We start from the raw sequence: 12,014 nt of genomic DNA on the forward strand, positions 1-12,014 counted from the left end.
CCCTGTTCTGTCTGTGAGTTCTCATCTGTGGGGACAAAATGGGGGAGAGGGCAAAACTGAACCTTGGGGGAGCTCTCTCCCATCCCGACTTGCCCCCCTCCTTTTTCCTCCCCTCCCCCAGCGCCCCAGTGGCCTCCCTCTGTCTCAGAGACCTGAGAGCTTCCCCTCCCCTGCTCAACGCCCCCTCCCCAGTTGCCCCTTCCCGTCTTTTCCCCGCCGCCCCCCTCCCCCGCGACCCCAGAGTAGACAGCCCGCTCCCACTCCCCTACCTCCGCCAAGGAGCCCCACCCACCAAGACCTGCAGGCGCTTCCCCCCTCCCTCCCCCAGCGGGTGGGTGGAGGCCACTGCCCGCCAGGCCTCTCACCCCTGCCCCCCATCGCCCTCAGCGTCTCCCCCTCCTGCTCCCACCGCGGGCTCTGAAGCCAGGAAACCCGAGAGGAAATGACTGAGCCCGTCTCGGTCCCCGCCCGCCAGCTCTCCCCTGGCCACACCCTCCGCCGGGACGCAGCCACTGCCGCTGCCCTCTGTCCACGAGGCTGCCGGCTTGGGACCCCTGGCTCTGACGTAAGTCTCTCCTCCGATCCGCCCGCGCCCGCCTGCCCTCTGCCCGGGGGCCGGGCTCAGGTGCCTGGAGGACTGCCCTTTTCGGTGCCTCTCTGCCCCCCGCTCATGCTCACGTCTCCGCGCCTGCTCTCCGGCACCACGGTGGGCTTCGGGCTCCTCTTCCTCCTGCCTCAGTCTCCCCAGCTCTCCGCAGACCCTCTCGGACCGGGTCTCCTAGAGGTGCCCGGCATCCTGCTCTATTGTCCCTGGGGCGGCGAGGCCCCTGACACCAGCTCACTTTTTCCTCTGAGATCGGGAGCACATTACTCATTCTTCCTCTTTCCCCTCCTTGCTGACTCCTCGCCTCTGGGGACAGCCCCGGAGGGAGGCACCAGGCCCCCTGATCCACTCCTGGGCCCTGTAGGGTCAGTGCTTTGGGGGTAAGTTCTTCTCTGCCCCAGGGGTGTCCCTGTGCAGTGGCTGCTGCTGGAAGCCCCATTTGGTCTAATGCTTCTTGTTTTCTTTGGGGGCCTGCAGACGGAAGAAGGGGGTGGTTGCCAGGGCCTCCCTGCACTTCTAGAACCCTCCCTCTGCCCTGGAAACCAGCTGTCAGCCCTGGCAGGGGTCCTTGAAGCCAGAGGCGCTTGCTCTGGGTAAAGAAGGGGCTGCAGGATCCCCACCGGGGCTGGTGTGTGTGTGGGTGCTGCCGGGGGCCCGCCTCAGTGACATCATGGCTGACCCCAGCTCCGGCTCGCCCCATAGATGTCGCCGTCTGGTCGCCTGTGTCTCCTCACCATCATTGGCTTGATTCTCCCCACCAGAGGTAAGGCTGAGCCCTTGTCCCCACTCTGCCCCAGAGTGCCCCGCTTTGAGTGCTCTGGTGGGGTGGGTGGGCACCTGGTGAATTCGGATGCCCTGCCCGGGGTCTTCACCCTCCTCCTGAGCCAGCACCAGGAAGTGGGGTCTTGGTGACTGGGCCAGGGTTACACCCTCTTCGGACACCTCGCACCTGGGTGGCCGCCTCCAATGAGTCTGGCCAGAGCCAGTCCTGCTGAGCACCCTCCATTTCACCTCCAAGAAGAACTCACTGAGTTTGACTTGGCCGGAGATTGGTGTCAGTTTTCTACCGAGCAGCCAGGAACCCTAGGGTCCCAGCAAAGCAGCTCCGTGGATACCCGGGTGATACACGTTAGGAAAAGGGGGTGAGCTGGGGCCATTCCAGAGTTGGAGGTGTCCCCCTGCCTGGGAAGTGTTTCCTGAAGGCAGCAGGCATTTGTAGGTACTTTCTACATGGCAGGCGTTGCATATGTGAACTCATCTCGACTTCAGCTCTACTCGGTTATACAGACTGTCATGCCCATTTTATGGATGAGAATATTGAGGCTCAGCAAGGTTAAGTACCCTGTGCCAGAGGCTAGTGAGTGGTGAGGCTGGGATATGACCCTCTTTCTTGCCCCCAGAACCCGGAACATACCCTCCACTGAAGCTGCCCCATTTGTCTTTGATAACATGGTTTTCATGTATTCTTTCAATCATTCACCAACTATTCACTGAGCAGCTGCGACGTGCCAGATCTGAATCGATGCACTGGGGGAACAGCAACGCATCAAACAGGAGCTCACATTCTAGTCGGGAAAGCCAGGCGATAAACAATCCATCAGTAAATTACATACTACGCGAAGGTGATGGGTGCTATGGAGAAAAACAGAGAAGAGTTAGAAGGATTGTTTAGACGGGGCGGCCAGGGAAGACCTCACTAGAAGGCAACATTAGGGCAGACACTCGAAGGAGATGAGGGAATGAGCCAAGCAGGCATCTGGGGGATAGGTGACAAGTCCAACAAGTCCGGTGAGTGTGAAGAACAGCGGGCAGGCCAGGTCGCTGGCTGGCCTGGGGTGAACAAGGGCAGGGTGGGAAGAGGTAAGGTGAGAGGGGTGACAGGAGACCAGATGGAAGGGGCCTGAGGGCCCCACGAGTACTTTGATTTGTATTCGGAGCAAAGAGGGGGCTCTCCACCAGCAGGGCCTTGACCTGACTCAGGGGTTCACAGGCTCCCCCCCCCCCCCCGGCTACAGGTGGGGAGCAGACTGCAGGGATGAAGGCAGGGAGCCCAGGGAGGGATGTCCAGGCCAGAGAGGATGAGGCTGGGCCAGGGCAGGAGCAGTGGCTGTATCAGGGAGTTGGGGGAGACCCTTTCCTCTGTCGTGTCCTACAGCCCTGAGAAGCAGATTCAGTTATTATCCCCACTTTGCAGATGAGACAGCTGAGGCTCAGACAGAGGACTTCACCCGCTCCAGGTCACATAGCGAGGAAGTCGTTGGAAGCAGAATGAGACCACAGCCCCAGCTGACTTTAGGACCTGGGTTCACTAGGCCAAATGGCCTCTCCCATCCCACAAGGATGGGCAGGGAGAGAGGCTGGAGGAAGAGTGCTGGGCAGCAGCGCTTCTTAAAACACTTCCGGGACCATGGACGGTACCCCATTCAAATGTCTGTCTGTCTGTCACTCCACCAACATGTCCTGAGCTACCACCCACAGCTTCAGAGGGGAGGGCAAGGGGTGGTGATGAGAGAAGGGGGACCAGAGGCTCCTCTCTGACTCCTCGCCCTGAATTTCCCAGGACAGATATTGAAGGAGGCCACATTCACCTCTCCAGAAGACCCAGCCAGTGTGAACATTCATGCCCTGACGCCGGCCCCAGGTGAGGAAAGAGGGATGGATCTGTCAAGATCCTGTCACTGCAAATAACAACAGCCACAAAAATCTCAAGCTCAGACCACTCAGGAATTTTGGGTTTGTGCAATCGGAAAGTCTGGTGATAGGCCTTCAGGCATGGCTCGGTCTAGGTGCTCAAATGATGCTATCAGGAACCTGTCTCCATCTCTTGGTCCTATCTTTCCTGTGTTGGCTGGATTCTCCTTTTATGGGGCCAGGCTGGCCTCTAGAGACCTGAGGCTTCCATCCTTCCTGCTAAGAAGCCAGAGGAAAGCGGGTTTCCCCTTCCCCAGTCCAGTAAAAGTCGCAGGACTGAGCGTCCCTGACCAGGCTCAGGTGACAAGTCCAACAGTGAGCTGATCATTGTGGCCACCAGCCAAAGCGGATTGGCCAGACCCCGGTCTCAGGTCCAACCTCCCGCAAGGCTGGTGCCAGCCTCGCTGACAGAAGTGGCCCCGGACTCAGGGGAGGGTGGTTCATAAGGAAAGTTCCAGGGGCTCTTACCAGAGGTGGATGGGTTCTGAGTAGGGGGATGCACATCTGTGGGAGGGGAGGGAGGAGGCAGGGGAGGTGCAGGCGTGGCAGTTGGGTTGTTAGCAAATGGCTGGGTTAATTCATTTCAATTATATCAAAATTGAGTTGCTACGGAAATCCCCGTTCCTCCACCCATGGACCTTCTCCACATCGTCTCTCTCTTCTCTCCCTATTTCCGGACTCCAGACGCAGGCCACCTAGAGCCCCAGTCCACCCCTCAGACAACCCTGCAGACTGGTGGTGAGTGGGGCAGGGCAAGGGGGCGGGAGCGGGCGCCGGGGCCGGGGACAGACGCCGCTCCCTCTCTTCCTCCCACACTCCGGGTCCGGGTCCACGGTTACTCATTTCAGTCCCCCAGCTCTGAATCCTCTGGCTTACTTTGAGGTGGGGCAGTCAGCCACCCACCTCCACTTCTGTAGAAACGAATCTTTTGAAATCATGAAAAACAATACACATGTCGAAAAGTACAAAACCCATAAACGTAGAACTTAAACAGATTACTCTCAATTGAACCCCTCCATGACCGGCACCCAGCTCAAGGAATAGAGCTTTGCAAACACCCCAGCTACTCCCCATGTGCCAAGGCCATTCCTTCCTTCCTTCAATCTCTGTACCTTTTGCCTTTTTTGAGTTCTCAAACCAGTTTTGAACTGTTTCTTGGAGTATAACATAATTCCAAAAGTGCACCCCGATATCTCCGTTAATATGTAATGATACAGTAGCACATGCCCGCATTCTGCTTGGAAGTAATACAAGTATCATAGGCGAGATGAAATCCCTTGGTCCATCCCCCATGCTGGTCTCTTCCCCTGTCTCTGAGAGGCCCCCACTGCTGGCACTGGGTGGGGAGTAGCCCCCCAGTGATGCTGGGCCACGGGGGTATTGCCTGCAGAAAATATCCTGACTGGGAGGTGTGTGTCTGTGAGCAGATCATTTGTAAAATGATGGTTATTCTGCAACTTGCTCCCCCCCCACCGCCATGCAACGGTGTTTGGAAGCTCTCCCCACAGTCCTATATAAACGCTCGTCTTGTTCTTTTGCGCTCTGCGCGGTGCTCCGCTGGGCGTCTGCGCGCGGTTAATGAAGCTTGTGCATCTTGTGAACATCTTCGTCTTTTCGCCTACACCCAGCACCACAATGAGCAACCTCGGTCCCTCCTGAAGCAAACGCCTTATTCTATATTGGTCGTGGTTCTAAATATCTGACCTGTGTTCACTCATTCAGCCCCCGCACAAACCCTCTGAGATAGAACAGCCTCACTTTACAGACAAGGAAACAGAGGCTCAGAACAACTCACTCAAGGCATCGCCACGAGTCAGGGACACACGTGGGACTGGGGTCCCGGAACCCGGCTTTTACCCATAACACTATGGGGCAAAAGAAACGAACAGTGAAATGTGTTTTCAAAGCCACTTGGGAAGTGGCTGCGCGGATTCCCCCTTTCCCGCCCACACAGCGACACCTAGAACATGACCGTCCTTGATGTTTGCCAACCTGAGGAGAGGGAGAGGGCCCCTTGCTGTTTTATGAATCTGCATGTCCCTGATTCACTCGTTGCTCACCTTTCCCTCGCTCATCCGACCTGATTAGGAACAACACAGGAGCGGGAAGAGGAGACCCAGTCCCCGCAAAGAGAGGGGACCCAGTCTCCGCAACCGACAGGAATGCACGGGCTTCTAGCAACAGGCCCGAGGACTGGCAAGAGCGGCCCAGAAGGTAGGGCCTGGGACTAGAAGGGCCACATACAAATTTTGTTTAATTCTCTATCTGGGTCAGCAGTTCCCCAAGTACATTTCTCGGAGCACCTGTTTGGGGAATTGTTCATACATTTTCAAAAACTCTGTTTTGATTTACAGTCAAGGGTATTTGGGAAATTCTGAGTTTAAGTTAAACACATTTCTTTTTGGCGGGACTTCTTGGAGTCTTAGTAATGATCGTTTGCAGCAAGCAACCCCTACGGGAGCTTCTCGTATACAGCATTTCCCAAACCTGAGGGACTCTTGCTCAGGTTCCTTTATAGGGCTGGTGCTTGGAAATGTGGATGTAGGCGTTTCCTTTGTAAACCTCTTCATGTTAGAGCAGGAGCTTTTCATGTGAAATACCGCAAATGCAACTAAAAATAAAATAGATTTATTGGCTATATATGTTCTGTAAAGTCCAGATGCATGATTTCAGGAACAGCTGGATCAAGGTGTGCAGGCATTGTCGTCATAAGTGACTTGCTGTCTGTCTCTCAGCTCCGTTGTCTACCTTCGCAAGTTCTCAAGTTTCTTTTCCCCTCTTGGTGGCAAAGATAATCCCATAGCTCTATTTAGGTCACAAACCCAGCAGAAAGAGCACATCTCTTTCTCATCTCTAGCCCAAGGCATAGAGTTAACTCTCATTGGGCCAGCTGGGGTCACGTGCCCATGTCTGGCCAAAGGGAGCCAGGGAAATGGATTGCTCTGACTGGTTAGGCCCGAGTCTTGTGCCCACTCTGGGGAAGAGAGCAGGGTCAACCCTGCCTGAACTGCATAGACCCACAGTCAGGGAAGAGGTAGTTCCCCTCAGGACCAGTGAGTAGTTAGTATTTCAGAAGAATGGGAAAGAAAGCTGAGTCAAGGTGAAGGCAGCAGGTGGCCTCCAATGCCTGTCTGACCCATATTTGAGGAACAACCCCAACTGGAAAGTACTGTAGCTTGGGCCATTCCCTGGCTGACATACTTGCACAGTTGTGCAGACTGGGCACTGCACAAGAGCATCACCTCTAAGGCCATGTCGTTTCCCTTGTGGATTTTTATAATCATTATAGTTTTCCAGTGATGGCACTAAAACATCTAATTCTGACTGAGCCTGTCTATTAAAACAATTTCAGAACAGATGGAAATAAAGTGTCTTGGAGAAGAGAACTTTTCTATTTTCCACAAAAGTGGAGGTGGGGCGTATAGCGACTGTGTCCATACTTCCCGATTGAGAAAGCATTCTCACATCTCCAGATTCACTTGCTGTGAGTCCGTGTTGACCCGAGTTACTCTGTGTTATGAGATCATGATCCTGACTCTATGTGACAGAAATTCAGCTGGGCCGAGGGGGTCACAGAGCCAGGTGGTAAAAGGCACCTTAGAGCCTCCAGCTCGCCCGGAGCCTGAGCACAAATGCCCCCAGCGCCTCTCTCCCTCCTTCATCTTTGTTTCTCTTGTGCCGGACCTTGTCTTCCCGCTGGTGAGGAAATGGCTCCTGCCATCTGCAAGCTCAGAGCTCCCAAACTTCACCTCCTTGTCCCTCAGAATGCCTACTCTCAGTGTGGAAGGTCCCAGGGAAGGAGGAGCCTGGGTCACATGCTCCCCCTTGTGGCCTGCATTACAATAGACCCAGGTGGACTGGGAAAGCGGGAACAGTCCCCCCAAAGAAAGGGGAAGCTGTTCCCAGGAAGGTGGCATGAGAGCTGCTGCGGGCTAACAGCCCCATTTGCGGAGAGTTTGCTCCCTGCCGAGCACTGTGCTAAGCTTTCCCGTGTTCACTCCTTCACGGCTCACAGCCACCCTGCGTGGTAGGAACTGTTGAAACCTCATTTCACAGGAAGGCAGCTGGGGCCCAGAGAGGTTACTCCACTGGCCCTGGGCCACATAGCCCAAAGTGGCAGAACCAGAATTCGAGCCTTGGCTCTCTAGCACCCCACAGCACCACACAGCACTTTACGATCCCTGTGGTCGCTGTGTGTCTGTCCTTGCTTCTGGTCTGGCTTGAGCCTTCCTTTGGCCACGGCTTTCCCAAACATCTCGTGATCCTTGCCTGCTGGTTCATACTTAAGAAGTGAGGTGCTGGGGCGCCTGGGTGGCTCAGTCGGTTAAGCCGCTGCCTTCGGCTCAGGTCACGATCCCAGGGTCCTGGAATTGAGCCCCATGTCAGGCTCCCGGCTTTTCCCTCTTCCTCTGCCCTGCCTGTGCTCTCACTCTCTCTTAATCCTGGTGCTGGGCCCATGTTCTGGAAGCCCCCCTGCCTGGCTCAGAAGGATGCTATCCTTTGCTTCCCTGATTATGAGGCAGCCCAGAAGGTCCTGGGGGAGGAGTCAGGGGGCTGGGACAGCTGGTCTTAACCAGGGGGTGCAGGCTCGTTCGGTATTTCCATACCTGCCATTCCTCACTGTCCCGGGGGTACGGGTGGGGGGATACCGTGCCTGCCCACTGAATGTGTAGAAGTGGAGGAGAGGGTCTCCTGAGTACAGACATTCAGCGACATCGTTCTCGTCCCTTGTCTGCTCCACGACTCACTTCTGCTCTCTGCTCCCTTCTAGCCACCCCCTCTGCCGAACCCACTAAAGGCACCACGCTCTCCAAGAGGCAGTCTCCGGGCAAAGGCGTCAGGCCGGACCCTGTCCTCGGGCCTACCGGTCAGTAACTCCCTTCCCAGACTGGAAACAGGCTAGTTCCTATCCACTGTGTATTTCTAGCCCCTGGAACCCTGCTTGGCATGAAATAGTCCTCCGTAAACATGTGTTGGGTGGATACGTGAGTTCGAGGCTGGAAGAGGGTGGCGGGGGGTGTAAGGTAGAGAGCCAATAAATGTCTGGGTAGACAAATGAATCCATGAATGATTGCAGCCTGCAAACCACCCTGATCCCCAGTGGCTTAAAACCACAACCACTGATTAAGCTCGCAGGGCTGCAATTTGGAAGTTTTGTCTGGGCTCTGTTGAGTGGTTCTTCTGGTCTCAGCAGGAATTACTCATGCATGTGAGATCAGTTTGGGGGTCAGGCAGGGAGCTCTGTTTGAGGGACACCTTGATTCGTCCCCTTGTGGTCTTATCTTCTACTTCCGGCCCAGCCAAACCCACTGAACAGATGGAAATGATACGTCCACAGGTCAGGTAGAGAGTTCATTCATTCATTCATTCATTCATTCATTCAAAACATATTCACGAGCACTTACTGCGTTCTTGGTGCCAGAGATGCAGCAGTGAACGAGGCGGACAAAAATCTCTCCCCTCATGGAGCAGACATTCCAAGTGGGGGGATAGAGACAAAAAATACTAAGAATTATGTATCGGGTAGTTTAAAGCTGCTATCAAGAGAAATAAAGCAGCATTAGGGTCAGAGGTGACTGGAGAGCATTTTCCATAAGGGCCAGGGAGACCTCTCTGAGAAGGAGTGAGGGGCAGTCATGTAGATGTCTGGGAAGGTGTTCAAGGCAGAGGCAGCAGCCGGTGCAAAGGCCCTGAGGTGAGAGGGGCCTGGCATGGCCACCATCAGGGTAGCTGGTGGAGCTGGAGCATCTGGGTGAGCAGGGATGTGAGGAGAGGAGGTGGGAGCCACGTGGTGTGTCATATGAGGCTTTGGTTCTAAGTGTCCTAAAGCAGAGACCCAAGTCCCCCTTCCCTGACTCTGCCATTCACTGCTTCACTCCCCAATTTTTGCTGAACTCTGACTTGCTCCCTGTCTGTCCCCCCAGGCTCCAGTGAGGATGACCCCTTCACCTATGGTAAGTTACCCATGGGAGGCTGTGGGAGGAGGGAGGGAGGGAGGCACCTCTTGCCATACTCCGTCATTTTTTCCCCCTGCAGACGAGGACACGCTCCGGAAGCGGGGGCTGCTGGTCGCAGCTGTGCTGTTCATCACGGGCATCGTCATCCTCACCAGTGAGACTCGGACCTGGGGGAGGCACCGAGCCTGGGAGGGAGGAGCTTTGGCTTGAACTTTGACTCAGGGTTTCAGTTCTTCAAGGCCCCCCCGGGGAAAGTGGTTTTAAATGAGGCATATCAGCTACGTGTCCATATAAACCACTCCAGAAGTCAACGGCTTGCAATGATCACCATGTACTTAGCGCTCAGCTGTGCCCTTTGGAAATGTAGGCTGGGCTCAGCTGGGTGGTTCTTCTGGTCGCAGCAGGATGGCACAGCAACAGGGAGCCCTGTCCCTGCAGCTGGGAGGGGTGACTGGAGGGAGTGGTGGCTCCAGGGGCTGGTGGGGACAGAACTGTAGGCGGGGCCACCGGCTTGAGAGGTTTCCAGCCCCTACCCCCTGTAAGGCCACCAGGTGGGAGCAGGAGTGGAGGGTATCAGATACCGGAACCTCTCTCTCCGGCCATGGCCTCCCTGCCAGTGCTTGGCTAGAAGGCAAGGGGCCGGGGGCTGCTGTCTCATGAGGGCGGGGCAGCATTGCACAGAGCCCAGCGTTGTACGGGGAATGGGGGCAAAGAGAGAATAACAAACAGAAAAAAGAATTTTTCAAACAGTTTTTTAAATGCTGCCAATGAACTAAAACACCCCATCAGGAAAACGCACACAGCCACGTCTTTTCTGTCTAAGGTGGGAGGCGGAACGCTAACAGTGGTGAGCAGAGATCTCTAGTGTCTGCCTGCCCCACACTGAATCCAGGGCTCGAGGAACACTGCCTCCGTTGTTTATTGATCCTGACCTTGTGCTGGGGCTCTGTCCACACCCCCCTCTCCCCCTGCCCCTACCGCCATGGGAAAAGTGAGGCTCAGAGAACTGAGGGGTGTGCCCAAGGTCAGACAGCACACCAAAATCAGGGAAGGACTGGACCCAGGTCTGTGTGAGGGCAGAGCCTGAAAGTCAGCTCTGGGGCCATCACTTGTTCTGGTGAAAGTCATTTGTGGGCACCTACTCTGGGCCCACCCCATGCCCTGGTCCCTGCCCTCAGGGAGCGCACATCCAGTGGAGGAATGACAGTAAACAGTAAGTGCATTAATGAGCAGAGTGGACACTGAGAGAGGTAATTGCCAGAAGAAAAACAGAGCAGAATGACAAGCCAAGAGGGATGGGGAGAGACACTCCCTCTAAAGAGATAAGATCAGGACTGATTCTTGATGATGAGAAAGACGATTTAAAAAACAGGTAAAGGGAGCAGCAAGGACAAAGCCCCAGAGGCAGGAATGAGCTGAGTGTGTTGCAATAACCACAGGAAAAGGCCAGGGTGGCTGGGGCCGTGTGAGCCCGGCGGCGAGTAGAAAGAGGTGAGGAGGCAAGGGTGGCAGCCAGGAGACATGTCTTCTGAGATCCCACCCCCTCATTCATCTTGGTCCAGCCCCTGGTTGTCCATTAAGACCACCTGTCTCCTCCTACCTCAGGGCCTTTGCACCGGCCATTCCCTCTGCCTGGAACACCCTTCCTCTAGACGTCCATGTGGCTCCCCCCTCACCTCCTTCGATGTGTTCAAATGTCACCTGCTCAGTGAGGCCCCTCTAGTCATCGCTGTGAGGATACCCCTGGCCCCTGGGCCTCCCTGCCTCCCTCCTGGCTTTAGTTTTCTTCTGATATCACTGTCTGTACACTTGGCTTAGTCATTTTGTTTATTTTCAGTCTCCCCGACTAGACAATCAGTTTTACCAGGGCAGGGATTTTGTTCATTCCTATCCCCGGCTGTGCTCCCAGTTGGAAATCAGAGCCTGGCACATAGTAGGTGCTCAGTAAATATTTGCTGAACGAATGAATCACACACAAGTTCGGATGGGTTTTCAAAGGGCTCCTCTGTGTGTGTGGGAGGCTGTTCCCTTGGGGGCCCTTGAACTAGCTCTTCTCCTGGCTCAGGGTTGACCCAGAGCTTCCCGAGGGGCAGGGCTGGTGGGCCTTGTCCCCCAGCACCAGAGCACACGCAATAATCAATGTTGTTCCAACTCATGACTGATCCCTTTCCTTCACCCACAGGTGGCAAGTGTAGGCGGTTACCCCAATTATGCCGGAATCGTAACAGGTGAGACCATCGGAAGGAGGGGCCGGCAACCCAGTCGATGGGCACCCCAAGACTGAGTCCCCACCAGCTCACTGTGCCCAGCCACCTCCCTCCCCTCGTGGAGCCTACAGAATAGTCAGTAAAGCCCGGCGTGCAAGGGAAGACCCGGATGGAGCCAGAGCCGGGGCTGATGGCCCAAGGCCCCTACCCTTACTACCCAACCCACCCAGAGGGCCGCCCAGGCTCCCTGGGGACTGTCCGCCAAGTTACCCATTCTGTTCAGACGAAAAGTAAAGCACAGTGGTCCTTGCCCATGGTCTCTGATCATTCATGACTGGGGAGTGGAAGAAAGCGGCTGGGACTGGGGACGGGCCCCCTGAGGAGTGAAGGGAGCGGGTCACAGACTCAAAAGCCAAGGCAGGGGGTACGGTGAACAGGGCCTGGCTGGTGTGAGGCAGGAGGGATGGGACAGCAGGCCACAGGGTCTCTGGCCGGCAAGAGTGTCCGCACTGGATTGGTGCTGGGCAGTGTGAGACCCTGGCCTGGTGTCCAACG

General features: G+C 55.6%; 1 protein-coding gene across 2 annotated transcripts; it reads left to right on the forward strand.

Moving 5' to 3' along the window:
• Window positions 1-455: 455 nt before the first annotated feature.
• Window positions 456-11,771, forward strand: FXYD5 (FXYD domain containing ion transport regulator 5). 2 transcript variants are annotated; one of them, XM_026484501.4, is made up of 9 exons: window positions 456-565; window positions 1,307-1,367; window positions 3,165-3,245; window positions 3,980-4,033; window positions 5,384-5,509; window positions 8,067-8,162; window positions 9,220-9,249; window positions 9,332-9,406; window positions 11,435-11,771. In XM_026484501.4, the coding sequence occupies exons 2-9, from the start codon at window positions 1,307-1,309 to the stop codon at window positions 11,482-11,484; spliced, it is 573 nt and encodes a 190-aa protein (XP_026340286.1). In that variant the 5' UTR covers window positions 456-565; the 3' UTR covers window positions 11,485-11,771. The 2 variants fall into 2 exon arrangements, with proteins under 2 accessions (XP_026340286.1, XP_026340287.1); XM_026484502.4 differs by lacking the exon at window positions 456-565 and adding an exon at window positions 607-984.
• Window positions 11,772-12,014: the final 243 nt, after the last annotated feature.

The sequence above is a fragment of the Ursus arctos genome, unplaced genomic scaffold (genome assembly GCF_023065955.2).
Source record: "Ursus arctos isolate Adak ecotype North America unplaced genomic scaffold, UrsArc2.0 scaffold_19, whole genome shotgun sequence".
In the NCBI taxonomy this organism is placed as follows: domain Eukaryota; kingdom Metazoa; phylum Chordata; class Mammalia; order Carnivora; family Ursidae; genus Ursus; species Ursus arctos.

Bases quoted from the DNA above. Each gene is read 5' to 3' on its own strand.
- FXYD5 (XM_026484501.4), top strand. From the start codon at position 1,307: ATGTCGCCGTCTGGTCGCCTGTGTCTCCTCACCATCATTGGCTTGATT. The intron at 8,163-9,219 runs GTCAGTAACTCC...CTGTCCCCCCAG, and splicing joins CCCTGTCCTCGGGCCTACCG to GCTCCAGTGAGGATGACCCC. The intron at 9,407-11,434 runs GTGAGACTCGGA...CTTCACCCACAG, and splicing joins GGGCATCGTCATCCTCACCA to GTGGCAAGTGTAGGCGGTTA.